General features: G+C 30.9%; 1 protein-coding gene across 2 annotated transcripts in view; it reads right to left on the bottom strand.

Annotated features, from left to right (window-relative positions):
* The window catches only part of AGBE (1,4-alpha-glucan-branching enzyme), a 68,425-nt gene that overhangs the window by 37,992 nt on the left and 12,226 nt on the right, over positions 1-18,207 (bottom strand). For both annotated transcript variants that reach the window (XR_004757916.2, XM_035357425.2), the window contains exons 5-8: positions 17,065-17,209; positions 14,362-14,452; positions 11,203-11,412; positions 3,649-3,892 (exon numbers count right to left, since the gene is read on the bottom strand). Coding sequence is in view for 1 of the 2 variants with exons in the window: in XM_035357425.2 (XP_035213316.1) it covers positions 3,649-3,892; positions 11,203-11,412; positions 14,362-14,452; positions 17,065-17,209 (690 nt within the window). In the remaining variant the exon portion in view is untranslated. The remainder of the gene's footprint in view (positions 1-3,648; positions 3,893-11,202; positions 11,413-14,361; positions 14,453-17,064; positions 17,210-18,207) is intronic.

The raw sequence follows: 18,207 nt of genomic DNA, 5'->3' as shown, positions 1-18,207 counted from the left end.
TTAGATTTTCCTCATAAGAACTAAATTATTCCGTGCCATAAATCGACTACACTGTATATTTTTTGGCACATTCTTATGTACATTTAATTCACATTATTCTGAAGCACATTCCGAAATACACTAGTCTTTTGCATATTAATAATTCTGATTTCGTGTTTTTTCCTACTCTCGTATGAAGCTTTGACCAGCACCAGTTGCTGCAGCACAATTTCCACTTTCTTTCGCAAATTGAATGACTTTGCATTTGAAATCAGCACTGCGTGTTTTGTTTGGTGGGAGCCATATTTATCACTAAAAGGAACATTATATCAACTGTATGTTAATTAAAGCAAATGTGATTTACTAATGGCTTTGATGTTTACTTCAAAATCAAGGTTTCAAATGACTACTGAAAGAGGAAACATCTGACTCCTAATTTCAGGAATTCAATTGGGTTGGAAGTGCATTCTTACCCCAAATCATGATCCTTTTTTTTGCGAAACCCTAGCATAACATTCTTGTGCACTCCTACAACGAATACAAACCACCCTCTTTGCAGAATTATTTATTTCCTCAGGCATTTTGCTCCCTTTATCGCTTGTCAATTCAGTATACCTTTGTTCAAAAACCTAGGAAAAATATTTCGAAGAATGACTTAAAAGATAAGGAAGAGCATCACAGATGCATCTTTCAGTTTCTTCATTAAGAAAACGGTGCTCATTATTCAACAAATATACCTAAAAATTTTTTAATGTAATTTGAAATTAAAGGTGTGCATTATGTGCTGGAATATAAGGTAGGTCAAAAATTAAGAAATAACGAGATTAGTTATTTATTTATATAAATTAATAATTGCCATCACCAAAACAGCCATTTTTTATATGACCACCTCCAAAGAATGCTAAAAATATCTGGTTTATCTTATAGTGGTTCATCTTATAATGGGGTTCATCTAAGAGTAAGTTTCCTTATATGATAATCTGGTTTCATTTGGTCTCAATCCAATTACTTGGATTATGGCAAAGCATTTGATGGCTATCTACCAAATGGAAAAGAGGTCTTCGCAAAGAATTCTTTATGGGAAATTGACTTGCATTTATATGGGAAACTGACTTATATTACACATGGGAAAAATACTTAAAAATTACCCAACTAGTCCTCAGTTTTAAACCCAGGTCAAACTCTGGGTTTAAAAATCATATTGCTTGATTGCTAACATGCTTTTTCTTTACCCACTCCTTCCTTTTCTTTTTTCCTCCCTATTTCTTTTATTAATTTTATTTTTTAATTCCTTGTACGAAGTAAAAAGGAAGTATTGTAATCGTGAAAAGTTTCAGGCAACATATTTCAACGAAAATATCCATTTTGACTGCTATCGAATGCAATTTAACGATGTTTTTGCGTGATATATGTACGTAAGGACAGAATAAAAGACTCTTTTCCTCCAAAAAAATTATAAAACTTCTTTAAAATTAATTCTGAAGAGAATTTTTCGTGGCGTTTGTACGAACGTACGAACGTAAAAGTTTCAGGCAACATATTTCAACGAAAATATCCATTTTGACCGCTATCGAATGCAATTTAACGATGTTTTTGCGTGATATATGTACGTAAGGACAGAATAAAAGACTCTTTTCCTCCAAAAAAATTATAAAACTTCTTTAAAATTAATTCTGAAGAGAATTTTTTGTGGCGTCTGTACGAACGTACGTACGTACATATCTTGCATAACTCAAAAACAAATAGCCTCAGAATGTTGAAATTTTGTATATAGGACTGTTATAACATGTACGAGGGCCATCCAGGAAGTAGATTACGTTTCCGTCTGTGTCCGCTAGGGGCGGGGCTAGCGCGGCCATCTTGGGGTCAGAGCGTTGCGCAGCTCAGTCTGCATCTAGCCGTGCTAGTGAGAGGTTCGTGCTGTGCTCCATTCAGATACTGTGACGGTTTGAAATGTCTGCGTTAATTGAAAATCCCGCGAGCTGCGAGGTGCGCTCAGTAATAAGGTTTCTGACTGCAAAAAACTGTAAACCGATAGAAATCTATCGGCAGCTTCGTGAAGTGTATGGGGACAACATTATCACTGAAGGTGGAGTGCGTCAGTGGGTCATAAGATTTCAAAATGGCCGAACCAATGTTCACGACGAAGATCGAAGTGGGAGACCCAGCATAGTGACCGCCGAACTTCTCGAAAAAGTCGATGCTAAAGTCCGTGAAAATCGAAATTTCACAATAACGGAACTTTCTTTGAGTTTTCCACAAATTTCGCGAAGTTTGTTGCACGAAATCATCAGCGAAAAGCTTGGTTACCACAAGTTTTGTGCAAGATGGAAGGCAAGAAGAGGTAACGAAGTGGTTGAAGGCGCAGGCGGCCGAATTTTTCGACGAAGGAATTTCCAAGCTCGTACATCGCTACGATAAATGCCTTAATTTGTATGGTGACTATGTAGAAAAGTAGTATTTGAGTGTGGCTTTCATCTGTATATAATAAAATTTGTTTCCTATACTTTGTTTATTTTTTTATTCCAAAACGTAATCTACTTTCTGGATAGCCCTCGTAGATGTGCACCTCGTATTTTGGTTGCAATCGGGCGCACCAAACGTATATAAATATATTTATATATATATCCACTCTGTTACTCGGCTCAGTGATCTCAGTTTCTTTACTCTTATATGTTTGTAAATTGTACATTTTTTGCTTTAAAAATGATTGAATTATGTTGTTTTTATCTTTCGGTTAAGGTTTTTATGCCTTTTGTAATTCTGGAAGCAATATTTGTACAATTATCAACAAATTAAAAGCTGTTTAAGTGCGGTTAAGTTTTATATAACATGGCGGACATATTTGTTTACATTTGAAACAGCAGAATGGTAGATTTGTTGCCAATCTAGAGAGACTAAGCTTCGCAACACAAAAATAACGCCTTCATTTATTATTGCGAATTAAATCATGCTTAATCCTTTCTGGAATTTTTTCGAGAAAATAAGTGTTTAAGATTTACTTCATAATTTTTAATACAGATATTTTGAGTTTTTATGTATTTTTGCCTTGTCCCGAAGTGAGAACTGAATTAATTGAATGAGAAATACTCAATCGCCTGTGAAAAACTGTTTCTTTTCTGTTTTGTTTGTTTAATTTCTTTCATACATCGTTTTAGCTTTATTATAGTATTTGAATAGAACATGTGGCAACGATAGTTCTTCAAATGATATAACTTTTGTGCATTCAGAGTGTCGTTATAGTAAACAAATATAGTGAATTTTAAAGAGTGCATTTATTCTATTGTGGTTTATGCGCTGTCAACGAAGTAGATTTAATTCAATCCAATCAATTTAAATGAAATTCAAGAAAAAAATGCGTATAATTTAATATTCCGTACAAGGAAGTCATGCGGTGTACACATCAGATTTTTTTATTTATAATTACTTATATTTTTGATTACCACCTGACTAAGTTCATTGTAAGTGATTTCTGGTAAATACACATATATCTTAAGACTAAACAAAACAGAAATATATATACATGGATGTTCTTTCATAATTCCACAAGACTGCATCAAAGAAGAATAAAAACAGTTTTGTCGAACTTTTTAACTGAAGCTAAGAATGAAAGAAGAAAAATGGTATGTTCCATGCATTTCTAACTCAGTTAAAGAAACAGTAACTTACTTCAGCTATAGTGACACATTCAGGATATAAAGTCTTTAGCATGTAATTTGCCATCATAAGATATGTGACAGATTCTGTGTCTGTGGCCAAACCAAAATATTCATTATAGTCCCCACTGAAACCAGCACCTATTCCATGGTGGTGGTACAGCATGGATGTCACACCATCGAATCGAAATCCATCGAATTGATATTCATCCATGTACCAGCACAGATTAGATAACAGAAATCTCAAAACTTCCCATCTATATAAATAAGAAAATACTGTTAAAGGTACATCAAATTCCATATTCTTAAGAAATTTTTTAAAGTACAAAACTATTTTCAAGTCTTACGACAAAGGTGAAACATATATTCTTGCAAGAGCTAATACAGAGTAGGAAATTTTTTTTCTCCACAGTAAATATATACGAAAGAATACTTCTTTTCAAATTTGTAATCCAGGTATTTTGTAGATTTTTTCTTTTTTATCTTGCAAAATAATTCATTTTTGTTTCAGCATTTTCACTATACCATATTTAATACTACAGTAGAGGTTTTTCTAATTAATTTTATTATTAATCAGTTTAAAATTTGTAGTTTATCTAAATCATGACTTAGCACATATAGACTTAAATGGTATTTTGCTACAAAACAGAATGAATACATATTTTTTTTTTATTTCAAAACTTTTTTTTTTTTTTTTTTTTTTTTTTTTGCTTTGACATAAGAGTTTAAAAACTAAATCAGATTTTTTTAAATTTTTATAATATTAGTTCATATTTTCTTATGTTGAACTATATACATTTTACTACATTTTACATGTTTTCTGGACACAGTCCACTTAAACTGAAATTATTATATTTTTTAAACTTTTTTGCTTGTTATAATTTTGATAATTGATACTTTTTTCTTTAAAGTTCTTAACCTGACATGTATGGATTCAAAATTTACACACACATTTATTTTTTTATGTACTAAATTCCTTATACTTGGATGTTTTGTTTTCCGGACTCGTTCTACTCAAAATAATGTTTTTAAATTTTTTATGTTTTTGATGCTATAATTTTGGAATTTACACCGCTTACTTCAGCCTGAAGGGACTGGACTGATAAAGATACAGATTATTTTACATTGTTTCTCTGAGATTGTGTCTTTCCTGGTTCAAAAACAAGCCGACTGATTTAATTCTTTCATTGCACCAACCCCCTGAAGAAGATGCAATGAAAAACATAAATTTCTTGTTTCATTTTTGATTCTGACATATTCTGCCCCCTTTTCCTGCCAGTTTGCCACTGTGCTTTATTATTATTATTATTATTATTATTATTATTATTATTTGCATATGTTTATTCCGAATCGAATATGGGAGGAATTTTAAACAACGCAACTGGATTAAGTTTTAAACTGTTTTTTACTTCGTATTTATTTATTTATTTATTTATTTTTAACAGTAATAAAGGTATTCCATTTAAACAGAGCGTCACACTCAAAGGTGGACCCCGGAAAAAGTGTGATAAAAATCTTTTAACAAAAGGAAATTAAACCAAATTCTTACCTGACATACTCTTATGTTTGAGAAATGAAAGAACATCACAAGAGGTGCTGGAAATGATCTCCTCCCACCTGTATACACAGCTGAACACAGCAATACATGTTCGCATATGTTACTGCCAGAGTATTGAGCATCATTGCCTGAATTTCATGGCAGATGTTCTTACTAACTCGTCGATGGTGCGTGTTTTGTGCTTGTAGACATTACCTTTAAGGCAATCTCATTAAAAAAAGGCAAGGGGGTCAAATCTGGAAAAAATAATCCATTACAGTCATACTCGCTGCTAGATGTAGACGTGGCATGTTGCTCCATCTTCCTGGTACAAGCCAAATGCCAGCTCCTCATCAGCTATTTCACAAATTCATGAAGCAGTATCTGCACAGAATACACCCATCTTCTGTGAACAAAGGCATTCCTCAACAACTGCATGCTGATTGTCACTACTTCATAAACATGTGTTTTATTAGTTCATGCACCCTGACAAGTGAAACCAAGCTTAATGACTATACCATGTGTGCTGGAATATTCCAGAACTTTCAGCAATAAATTGCTGAAACAAATGTGTGGATATTTTATGGTCAGTCTGTATCGCTTCATGAATAACTGTGAATTTTTAGGAATACAGGCCTGCTTCATAGCAGCTTCTTTGACATGTACTATGTGATAGACCGGATTCCTGAGATAAACAGAGCCAAGACTTTGTGTACAATGTAATGAATCACATTAATCAGGAGTTTGTACATATTTCTGCACACTGAAATTAAGTATTTTTAAAGAATTTTCAGGACCATTAATGAAAAATATCAATGGTCTGTCAGCAAAGGGAATTGAATAAACTAAGGCAATTATCTGTACCCGAATATCACTTTTGTAATAGCATTCTAAGAACAACATAAATCTGTAAGTAGGATATATTATTATTAAAAAATAACACTTAACATAACTATAAAACAAACTGGAGAATAAAATCAACTTAGAAACTTTATCATGTAATTTAGCATCAAATTACAAAATTCCTTAAAAAACTATTTGTGACATTTAAGTTTTACTAACAATTAGTTTTACAATGATTCTTTCTTTCATGCCTCTTTTCATCATGTACTCGCCAAGTCCAGAGGTTTATTCAAATTTTGTCAAGTGGTATAAGTTAAACTGACATGTAAAATATTAATCTGCATGACTTGTAACAAAAGCTTAGCTGTTGCTGACTGCTGCTTCTTGCTACAAGAGAAGTTGATCAGAAAAGACAAGAATGCCTGCTACTGGCAAGATTGGTACGTGTTAGTTGCGCTTTGTCTATCTGACCCAGTTAGTGTCATAGCTTCGTGTAGAGTTGCTGCAGTTAGATTTCAGTTAATATACAGTATTTAAAGTTTCAATAATCCACTGAAGCACCACAGGTGGTAGCCTGTTTATATTATTTTAAATAGCATTAGCTGTAAGGAATAAAGTTCTACGCTAATTTTTTACATTTTTGTTTTGTATCTTATGCCCACAGTAAGGATGCAGGAAGACAATAACTCACCTTAACACAGAGATAACTTCTAAGGATGAGCAATTTAGTACAAATACTTACATATGTACTTAGATACCTGAGTCATTATAAATTAATGTGGTCACTATTAATTACTCTTATTTTTTTTTATTTCTGAAAAATATCTGCTAAAAAGGCCATTTCAAATCATAATCTAAAAATATTTACAGCTTAAAATACAGATAATTAGACATGTAATTTATGATCTTGATTCTAAAACAATATTGAGATAATTACACATAAAAAGCTACAAAGCAATGTATGTTTTGTAGCAACAACATACAACAAAATATTTTGCATCTTTTTGATTTGAAAAATTTCAAGATATTTTTATTTTAGATAATTTGCATCATTTTCTTCTCATTAACATCTTTTTTTTTTTTTTTTTTTTCCAATAAGCATGTAAGGTTTATGTTAATTTTTCAGGTTTATGTTAACAGTTAACTTTAAGTTACTTTCCTATCTTCCTTAACTTCAGCTGACAACTTTCCGCCAGAATGTATTTTCAGAATCGCATCTGAATGCAAATGAGGAGAAGTATTTAACTGTGAAGTTCTACTGACTTGGTGAGAGTGCCAGAGATTCTTATTAGCGTGCGTTCGCCTTTTTGGCTATACTCTCTCTAAAGCTATAATTACGCTCGGCCGTACTTAAACCTTTGATAGCTGCACCATTATTTAGCATTAAGAGGCCAACTCTATTAGAATCTTGATAGCTTCGGCTATATCTTTTTAGTTAAAATTAGTTAAGTTTTAGTTCTTAGTAGAGTTCAAGCCCAAGTGGAGGCTTTATCGTAACTCCAAGAAAGGAATCATCTGTTAAACTTTATTTGGAATAATAAAGGGTAATTTAACCCTTCTCGCGTTTTGTTCTCTGTCTCACGAACTCAAGTGATTATTCGCATATCAGTTCTTAAGGTTCCTCAATTTTAGCTGTAACTGAAAGGTACCCAGGTTGGAATCTTACAAGCAAATCAATTTCCCACTAGTCTCTGCTTCATACTGTAATTTGTTAATGTTTTAAAAATACACTTTTGAAGAATAGTTTTCTTTCTCTTTTTGAAGAACAATTTTCTTTTCATTTAACAATTACTATTTATGTAAGCAATTTCTTTCTCAATAAGTTTCATCTACATTTGAGAATTTCAGATTTAATTGAAGATTTCTGTTATTCTAAAAAACTTCATGTATTTAGAATTTACACAAGATGCTTATTTTATTTCTTTAGTAATATGAGTATTCAGAATAAATATGAAAATATATAAAGTCAGGGTCAGCACCAAAGCAAGTGTGGCAGAAGTCAGTGAAGCTATGATCAACAAAATTTAAGGCTAGCAAAGTTTTTAGAATTTAGAAGAGATATTGGGTAGCAGAATTTAGGACCCATACAGACTGGATTGGATTGGATTATTTAATTATGGCAAAGCACACAAGGGCTATCTGCCTATCCCCATACAGACTGCAACGAGTAGCAAAATGCCTTGTGTATGGTGCAGAGAGATATAAACGATGAATCTTTTTAAGTGTCAGGTTTCAGTTATTTTTATTAACCCTTTGAGCGGCCTGGGCTTTCGCTGAGAAAGCACAAATTTTCCAAAACTACTATGAGAATATTTTTTTAAATTTTATTTTAATGTAAAAACTCTCCTGGTATTTCATACCTGGATTTGTATACTTTTAATATATTCCCTTAATTTCTTTGGCATATTTTAATATGCATGTATATATACGTTCTTACAGATATCACAAAAAATATTCTTGCCGCTTAGAGGGTTAATAGAAAAATTCTTTTCTGCAAAATTCCTGTCCAAGCAACAAGATTAGAGCTATTTTTGCAATTTTCTATGCTTGTGTCTAGTAAAAACATTTGAGAAATAAAGGGAGCATAAGCATATTAAAGGAAAGACTTCTACAGAAAATTCAAGTAACTTTGTTTTCCCAAAAATTTTCTATGAATAAGAAATTCATAACAAACTTCCTATAACATACATTTATTGCTAGCTAATATCATGAAAACATCGTTTATTTGGTCGGATTTTTCCGGGATTGTAAGTCTATAAATCCTGCTTTTAAATCCTTTTAAACCTTCTGAGGTGGAAGGTTGCCAACAGTAGAGCAAAAAACCATAAGAATTTTAATTAAACAAAAATCAGATGCATGTTTAAATATTCTGAAGCAACTACACGGGGGGGGGAAAAATCTCGAAGGATAAAATATGAAAGAATGAAATTAATTTTAAAATAACTAAAGTGTATTTCTTCTTTTTCTAAGAAGTACTTCGGAAGCTTAGTTTTACAGCATTTATTATCTCATTTATTTTTCATAATCAAAATATTTCTAAGTTGCCAAAATGGAAAGTAATGTCATTTTAAAATATGGAAAAATAAAAATGTTTTATTTTAATGCTATTTCTTAATTACAATTTTAATATATTATCATTTTTAAAAGGATATTTATCAATTTTATTATGTTTGTAAAAAAAAAAGAAAAGAAAAGAAAAGAAAGAAAGAAAGAAAAAGAAAGAGAAATTTTAAATATTTGGATCAAACATTTTGTATACAAACTGATCTTGAAATTTCCAAAATGTCTATAAATCCCCAAATTTAGTACAGCCAAGACCTGAGCTAGACTTTTTGCAATCCGGTGAAAAACATGCGACTCTGAAATTCTGCCACCAGGTTCCTTCCTATATTGTAAATATTTTGCCGCCTCAATGAAAAGAATGTTTCTGATGTAATATTTCATGAATTTTTTATTCTAAAAAAATATAAAAATGTTAATGTTTTAATCGAGGAAAGGCCTCATACCCTATTAACTAGTAGGAAAGAATTCAAATGATAACCCATCAAATAAATTATTGTCAACGAAAAATATTCCTCTAAAATATTAATTCACACTTAAAATGGCAGTAATAAAACACAGACAGAAATGTCAGATGAGCAAGGTCAAGGACCTTTTGCTGATTTGGACCCCCAAAAAAAACCCAAGGACTTTTACATACTTCTAAGGGCCATACAAATCCTGTCAATATGCATACCTCCTGTATTTAGCATCAGTGCTAAATACCCAGTGATATAAGACATATATCTGCAGCATATCCGGAGAGTATAATTCAGGAAATGTTTCAGTTACTTTCATGAACAAGCACAGAAATGTATTAAACTCACAAAAAAGAATGACTACTGCCTTTCAGGCTGAAGGTAGCAGAATTTAAGAAACTCCACTGTAAATGAACTGTTCATAACTGCTATGGTTAAAATGCACTGTGAATGACAAAATGGCACTAAACAAAATAATCTATGTAGAAAGTGCACAGTGCTATGAACCATATCTGAAAGAGATGAGTAGCAGCTGCAGCAGTGTGTTCAAACCAATCAACATGCAATTTACAACCCAAATAAACCATTCAGTACTCCAATAGACTCTAAAATGAGAGTTCAATGAATCCTGCTGCAACATATGGAACAAGAAACAATAGAGAACAAATACCCATCAACCATTTATAGATGAATACGAATAATAATGTCATAATCTGGGAAATATTTTTGTTAACATTCTGTTGGTTCATTCATTATTGGGGACGGATCACAGTAAAGTATTTATCCTTGCACACCCCATAACCCACACATGCAAATCTTTTCCTCTGGGAATGGAAGCTCTCTTCCCCCCCCTCAGCATGAGAATGCAATGTGTAACACATCTAGGAATGTACATCAATGATTGGAAAAGTAAAAAAGTAGACTTTACTGTACTTCTCTGATCCCCAAAATGTCCTAGATATAAATCTAATCAAGAATCTATGGGGGGCACCTCAATCCAGTTGTTTGCTATATTGATTACCCACCATACACTCAGCAATTAGCTGTTGTGTGTACTGCAAGTAATGGTTACGCTGAATGTTACCTGATGGCATCACATCAATATGACTCCAGCGTGTACATTTCATAACCATCAGTTTCAGTATCCTGTTTATTTACAATATTTTGGCTATATTTTTTCTGCTACCCTCTCAGTTGCTAGGTTTCATCTCAGATCTTATTGAAATTTGGATAATGTTTAGATCTTATTGAAATGTGGATAATTTTTGCAGTTTTCAAGTCTTAATTAAACAAATGCAACATAACTTATTCTTAGAAACCACTTTTTAAACTTTTCTGTCCTACAATAATCAAACATAATTTATTTTCTGAATCTCTTTTATAAATAAGAATTTTTTCCTGCATAGTGATTTCATGTTTAAATATTTTAATTAAATGCAAATACAGTAAAACTTTTTTGTGTAAGCAACACTGACTTCACCAACTATGCAAAGGTTCTTGAAGGAATTAATCAATATGCTGGAATTCTATATTAGAAGACTTGCATAGAATACAGAATAGTACATAGTAATAAAGAATTATTCTTTTAATATGCTTAAAAAAGTTCCATAATAATTTCACATTAATATTCAGATCAATTTCACACTAATAGCTCACATGGCATACTTACTGAGAATAGTCAAACAGCCTACTACCCCACAAAGAATGCTCCCCACGTCCACCATCATGGAAAAAACAAGAATTACTTCCATCAAACTGATTCAATCCATCAAGAACATTTTTAGAAGCATGGCTGTGAACGACATCCAACAAGACATAAAGACCATGTGCATGTGCATTATCCACTAATTCCTTCAATCTTTCAGGATTTCCAAAACGACTGCAATTATAAAAAAAATACAAAAATATATTTGGTTTTACTACATAAATTTCTTTTTGCAGCTAATGAAAAATTGTTGTCTTCACTTATTAAAAATATTTGTTGCAAATTCCACATACAAACGAAATAATGAAAAATATATAGCTACATCTCACAAAACTTTTTTTTCCTTCATTAAATAAAAATAAATCTCTGAACAACATTAATTTACCGTGGAATAACATCACACCAAGTTCTTTTCCCTCCTATATCATTTGACATTGTTACTTCAAATATTTTAAGTATTGTTTTTATGTACTGTAACTTGAATTTTTAATGATTTTCCCTTTTATACTAACAAGCTTATCATAAATGTTTAGCATAACTGAAAAAACTGTTCCAGTTTTATGCTATAATCACATTTTAATAATAGTTTTGCATAAAATTTATTTAAATAAAATCTGAATACAAAGATCTGATAGCAAGGTCCCATTTTTTAATTTAAATTATCAAGTATATATAACCCCGAAGAACATGATTTAATTGGTAAAAAAAGTTATGTTTTATTTATTTATTTATATATTTGTTAACTAAAAAACTAAAAAATTATATTTTTTGTATTCACATTGGTAAACACTTCTAAGAAATCTTGTATTACATAATTCAAATTAATTTTTAGTTAGTTTTGAAAAAAGAAACAGAAAATAAAATTTTTGCAATGCATCACTTTTTTGATTTTCAGATTACATTACCACGCCATCTAGTCCTTATCACTGTCATTTAGGGACATTTGTGATTCTAGTAAATTTTCTAGTAGGTGGATGAATATCCATGTCTCTTGGTCTGTCTTCATCTGAATACCTAACAGTATTGCATGATTGTTCATTCTTGTGTTGCTGTTTCTCTAAATAATTTTCATATGGTTTAATACAGTTCTTGAGTTGTGCTGCAAATGTTCTTTTCCATACCTTGCAAGGATCCCTTTTTGTTAAGAACATCTTCAATTTGTTTGCCAAATGTAATGCATATTGTACATCATCAACAAAAAATTGTTGGTTAGATATATTTTCATAATTTTCTTTATTTTCTTTAGTCACTGAATTTGAACTGGATTCTTCTAGAATCCTTACAAGATCTTCTTCATACAATGTTTTTTTCTAAAAATAGTTCATCAACGTCGGCAGACATATCACCAAACCCTGTACCATATAGCAAATGTGCAACATTAATTATCTGATTGTATTCGGTGTGTTTAAATATAATACTGGAGTTTTCAAAAATCATATTCGGTAAAACAGCTTACCAACTTGCATTCAATGTCAAAGATTTAAGATCACTTATAAGATTGAAGATATAGATTAATGTAATCCAAGATTGAAAATTCTTTCCAAACTTGGATAAACGTCTTATTTTCTGCAGCTTCTAAATTATACAAAATAGACTGAAAAGACATTCACATGCAATATGCCTCAAATGTTGATATTATACCTTGATCCAGTGGCTGGATTAGTGATGTAGTATTTCGTGGCAGAAATATCTTTACATTTGGATGTTCTAATTCCTTCGGATATCTAGTAGTGTTGTCTAGTAGTAGTAATACTTGGAAACTAAATTTTTTCTTTTTTTTAAATATCTTTCTACATCAGGCGCAAAACAGTTGTGAAATCAATCTGTAAACATTGATGAGGTCATCCAAGCTCTATTATTGGCTCGCCAATAAGGCGGTAGCTATTCTTTATCTAAGTTTTTCAATGAAGGTCAATTCATTGATTTTTTTATAAATAATCGTATCATACAACAATCTCCTAATACATTACTGCATGAGGGAAGAGTGATGCTTTCCTTAGCCATTTTGAATCCAGGCATAGAGTTCTGTGTTTTGAAATATATGTATGAGATAGCAGTTTTTTCCAATTTAAACCAGTCTCATTGGCATTAAAAATTGGTCCGGTGCATAACATCCATTTTAACATTTTTTTGTAATTCTGTTGTAAATTTACCAGCAGCCTCTATGTCTGCAGAAGCATTTTCTCCTTGGAACCTGACACTGTATAGAGAATACCTTGCTTTAAACCTTTCCATCCTGCCTTTACTTGCAATTGTTGTTCTGTGGTAGTTTGCTGGCCTTCTTGTAACTGCTTATATAACTTACACACTTTTTATTTGATAATGTTCCTGCTCAAAGGCACTCTTTTATTTACACGATCATCAATCCATACTGAAAATGCTTTCTCAGTATTCATAATATTTACATTTGTTGAAAAAAAAAAACTTCATTTAACACCTAAAGGTACTATTGACACATACTTCTTTTATTATTTCTTCATTCTTTTTTATTGTACCAAAAGTAGATTCTTTCAAGTTCTCTGTCTTTACAACAACTGAGAATTTTTCTCCTTTCTTTAGTCAGTCCAAAATTTTTACTTTAGTTTTATGTGAAATTGTACACCTCTTTCAAGCTATCTTTTGATTTTTTGCAGACATATTGTAACTTAAGGGTTTCAAAAAAACTAGGAATTGATTTATCATACACTTATAAAAAAAACTTAATTGAAAATATTAAAAATTCAAAACTCAAGATCTCCTGCACTTAATACATACTCAAATGAGTTAAAACAATGTCACATAGGTATTTCTTATCAAATTTCACCCCTGAAAGGTCATTCAATAGTTTCTGGACGAGAAGACTCTTACAATGGACTTGGAATGCATCCAGAACTTTTTACTGCCAGAAGGAAAATCCTTCTCCCCTATTCAACGGAGGAAACAACCTCATGGAAAAGCAGTCAACATTTCTGCAGTTAGAATTACTCGAAAATTGTGTAGTTTGAAACCATTTAATTCAGGGAAAGTTATCTGTGTTCTTCAAAAATCAAGTTCTTCGAGTACCATGTTCTTCAGGGGTTACCTTTATGAAGTTTAATGAAAAAAGATGGCAAAAAATTTGAAATCTAATTAAAAAGATCTTACCTAGATGCAGCAAAAAAACTAGTCACTTGATAACCAAAACTACCATAATAGGCATGTTCCATTATTGCCATTAATTGAATTGCATTATAACCTATATATGATAAGAAATTAAAATTTTATTTTCCAAAGCAACAGAAAAATATAATTAGTTACATATATAAAAAATACTTAAAGTCTCAATATACAAAGAGTGTGACCTTCCAGAATTTTGAACTTATTATTTTTATTATGATTATTTTCATATACAATCTGAACAAGAAATATCATTCACTGACTTTTGACTAAGATGACTTACAAAAGATAGTGAAAATGACTTCCATTTTGTGCCTTGGATTAATGGTTTGATTTTCTCAGTAGTTAATGTGATTGCTTTTTCTGTATACTTCAAATTATGTAAATTATTTGTAAAAAGATAGTTCATTAAATATCCTTACAAGAAACACTCTGTGGATGAGAGATACAATTATGAAAGTCAAAGCTGTTCTTGGATGATTTTTTTTTCCATGTAAACATTAATATTTGTAATATATTATTAAAATATTTACTTCTGGCAGTTTACCAGGTTATTTCAAGCATTGTATAAATGCTAATGTGATTAAAATAAGACCATGAGTTGTGTTCTTGCACCATTTCGTAAAACTTCTGCTTACAGTACACAAAGTCCTTTTTTAAACATTACAGATAGGGAACTTTATAACCACCTTGTATATCAGATATTTAAATAGTTTTACTAAAGAAAGCATCAGTAGATATTGTTCTGGTTAATCTTTAGTTGAAGAAATAAAGATAAGTTTGAGAGCAACTATGTTAACAGCACTGGTTACAGAAAAATTTAAATTTTTAATGCATTTACAACTCAAAGATTTTGCATCTCAGAATACAAATAATAAAGATGATGTAATTTAAAATATTAAATATTGGTAAAAAATATACAGCATAAAATATTAAATATTTCAGATGAAAATTTCAGCACACAGTAAGCACTTTATTTTACAACTGAAATATTACAATCAAGATTTGACAAATCACCACTTTTGAAACAAAGTCTTATGATAACAGAATCGATTGTGGTAGCAGTCCCAATTTTTCTTTTCTGTCTTTTAAACAGCTTCAATGCATTTCTTCCATTCTTTAGCTCCAATATTATTCAAATTTTTCTATGAAATTCTTCCATATCTAACAATTTGAAGGTTTTATTCTCTTTAGCAACTAAAACTTTCACCTGTGCTCAAATCAACTCACTCAGATTGAATTTTCACCGACAGCAAAGCAGTCTTAGGATCATCCTTTTATGACTTTTGGCAATTTCATTCACACTATGTTCGTCATATCTCTCTGCTTGTTACCTTCCACATCTCTAGTAGTCTGGCTTTTATCATATTTTGGGTATGGTAAATGTTCTTTAGCATGTTGACTGGCGTGGGGGTCACCAGTGACCGGTACTCAATTTGGCTACAGCACCGTGGGTGCCACCGGTGACTGGCGATGCAACCAATAGTAAGATACATGATTAGAGTAAATATCTATACTGATAAATTTCTAACTAGGACCATTGTTACTATAATGGTTTGAAGAATAATAAATCATAAAAATTTTAATTATAAATCATAATAATGGTCTACAGCGCCTGGGGGTCACAGGTAACCCCACGAAAAATGCATTAAGTGCAATTATATAACTCACATTATCTTCTGTAGATAATATTTCAACATAATATACATCGCATAATAAAAATTTCAAGTTGGCGTCATGGGCAAACCACGTCAAATGAACGCGACAGTCAACGTGTTAATTTACTTACACCAGTCTCTAATTCCCTGTTTCCTCTAGGATATCTTTTGGAAATTTCTTTTTCCTACAAATGGCACAGTGAACTGTCCATGATGACAGCATCATTCTGCTTGAACTGTGTCAGAGTAACTTTGAATCATTTTTCAAAATAAAATATATTAAAGATTTTTTTGTTTTGTTTTTTAAAGATTATAACCTTTTTGTGTGTGTGTGTTTAAAAATGAGAAAACCTCTTCATTAAAAAAAGGGGGAAAAGAAAAAGAATTTGTTTTCAATAAGAATGACAATGAGTCTTATTCTGACCATAGGACCAGAAAAAGAAATATTTATTTTGACCCGACAGGTGCCCCGCTTTTGCTAAGTGTATGCCCCACATTCAGCTAAGTTTAATCCAGATAATATGTTTTATGTCCTTTCTACCTTATTGATTTAATTTACTGTACATATATCCTGCAGAGAACTATTTTTTCATCTCCATTAAGTGTATTATTCCTTCTTTTTATGTATTTGAAATTTAATTCCTTTAAAATTAATAAAAGGTCATTTAAAAATTGATAATCAGGATTGTCACTGACAATTTTCAGAACTTTGCTTATAATTGCAATTCAAAAGAAAAAGACCTCTTTTCTTCTCATTTCTGTCAAAGTCATCAACTACCCACTGATATTCACTCTTAAAATTCTGTCTTCTTTGGTCAATGCAAATATCTTTGCATTTACAATCCCTAACAATCTGAAAAACGGAAGTTTTGCTTACTTCAGTTACATGAACTACATTTGACCATAACAGTTATTACATCAGGATTCAATTGTAACATTTCATAGATATTCAAAAATGTTTTAAATTCCATCAAAAATTTTTAAGATCTTTTAGATTTTGAAATCTTATACAATTATTTCCTGAAAGCTTTACCTTGTTTCTTTATTCTTGGTATAATATTTTTACTAAAATGACTGTAACTGGCAACACCATATTCTTCCGAAGACACACCTACATGTGATTCATATATTTTAAAATTCTCTGGTTTTTTAGGCTTAGGATGCTTGAATATATATTTCTGCAATTAAAAAAAAAATCATATTATCAAATCATGAATCTAATATAGAAAATAAACATTTTATCCATCATAGGGCAACACCTGCCAAACAATTTCTTTAGAAACATATACATGCCAACTTAATATTTGAAATGAGAAAACAATTATACACGCAATGAATTGGAAGTTGATCTGTCAGCACTATCCTTATCTTCAGGGCAGATGTTTTTATTTTATTTGGCTTATAATTCCTTACTAAATGTAGTATTTAATCTCGACGTACTCCGTCTTTCATATGATTTAAAATCAAATTCCTCGTCATTATAAATATCACGAATAAACATCAAATAGTTTTCTGGTTGCAATTGTCTAATTTCTACTATGTGTAATGTATGCTTTGTATGCGAGTGTTGAAAGAGATGTTTAATAAAGTAAACAAATAAATATTAAGCCTTTTTTTTTTTGTAAATTTTGATACCCTTTAGATCATAATTGCTCTTTATTTCATAAATTATGGTTTCATATTTTTAATTTTATAATTTCTGCATGCCATCTTACCAGATTTAAACTGATGATCTATAATCCGGAAAAACCGATAATCCAGAATTCTTGACGAGTCCGGATTAAAGACTTTTGACTGTAGGTAGTTAGTGTCAATCAAAAAAGTACTTCCACATTATTATTGATACTCTTATATCTTATCCCTGAACCTTTTAAAAATCCATTTTAACCACATTTCTTAATTTTAGAATAAGTTGCAATAAAATTCTATAAAATGTAGTAAAGTTATATCAATTTTACTACAATTAACAGAGTGCAATTCTCTTTATACAGAGATATATTTTAATCTAAACAGTAATACACTCTTCAGCATTTTGATATTTTTCAATATATAACAATCCTATATATGAAAAACAGATGCTAGAACTTTTTAAATTAATGTAAACTATTTTTTGAGTAAGTTTTAGTCTAAAGGAGTTAATCTTTTAAACTCTCAAAATAAAGTATCTTTACTTATG

Source organism: Stegodyphus dumicola, chromosome 3 (assembly GCF_044657685.1).
Source record: "Stegodyphus dumicola isolate Sdum_Otavi_A_Nest chromosome 3, ASM4465768v1".
Classification (NCBI taxonomy): domain Eukaryota; kingdom Metazoa; phylum Arthropoda; class Arachnida; order Araneae; family Eresidae; genus Stegodyphus; species Stegodyphus dumicola.
This window is presented reverse-complemented; position numbering and strand designations above follow the sequence as displayed.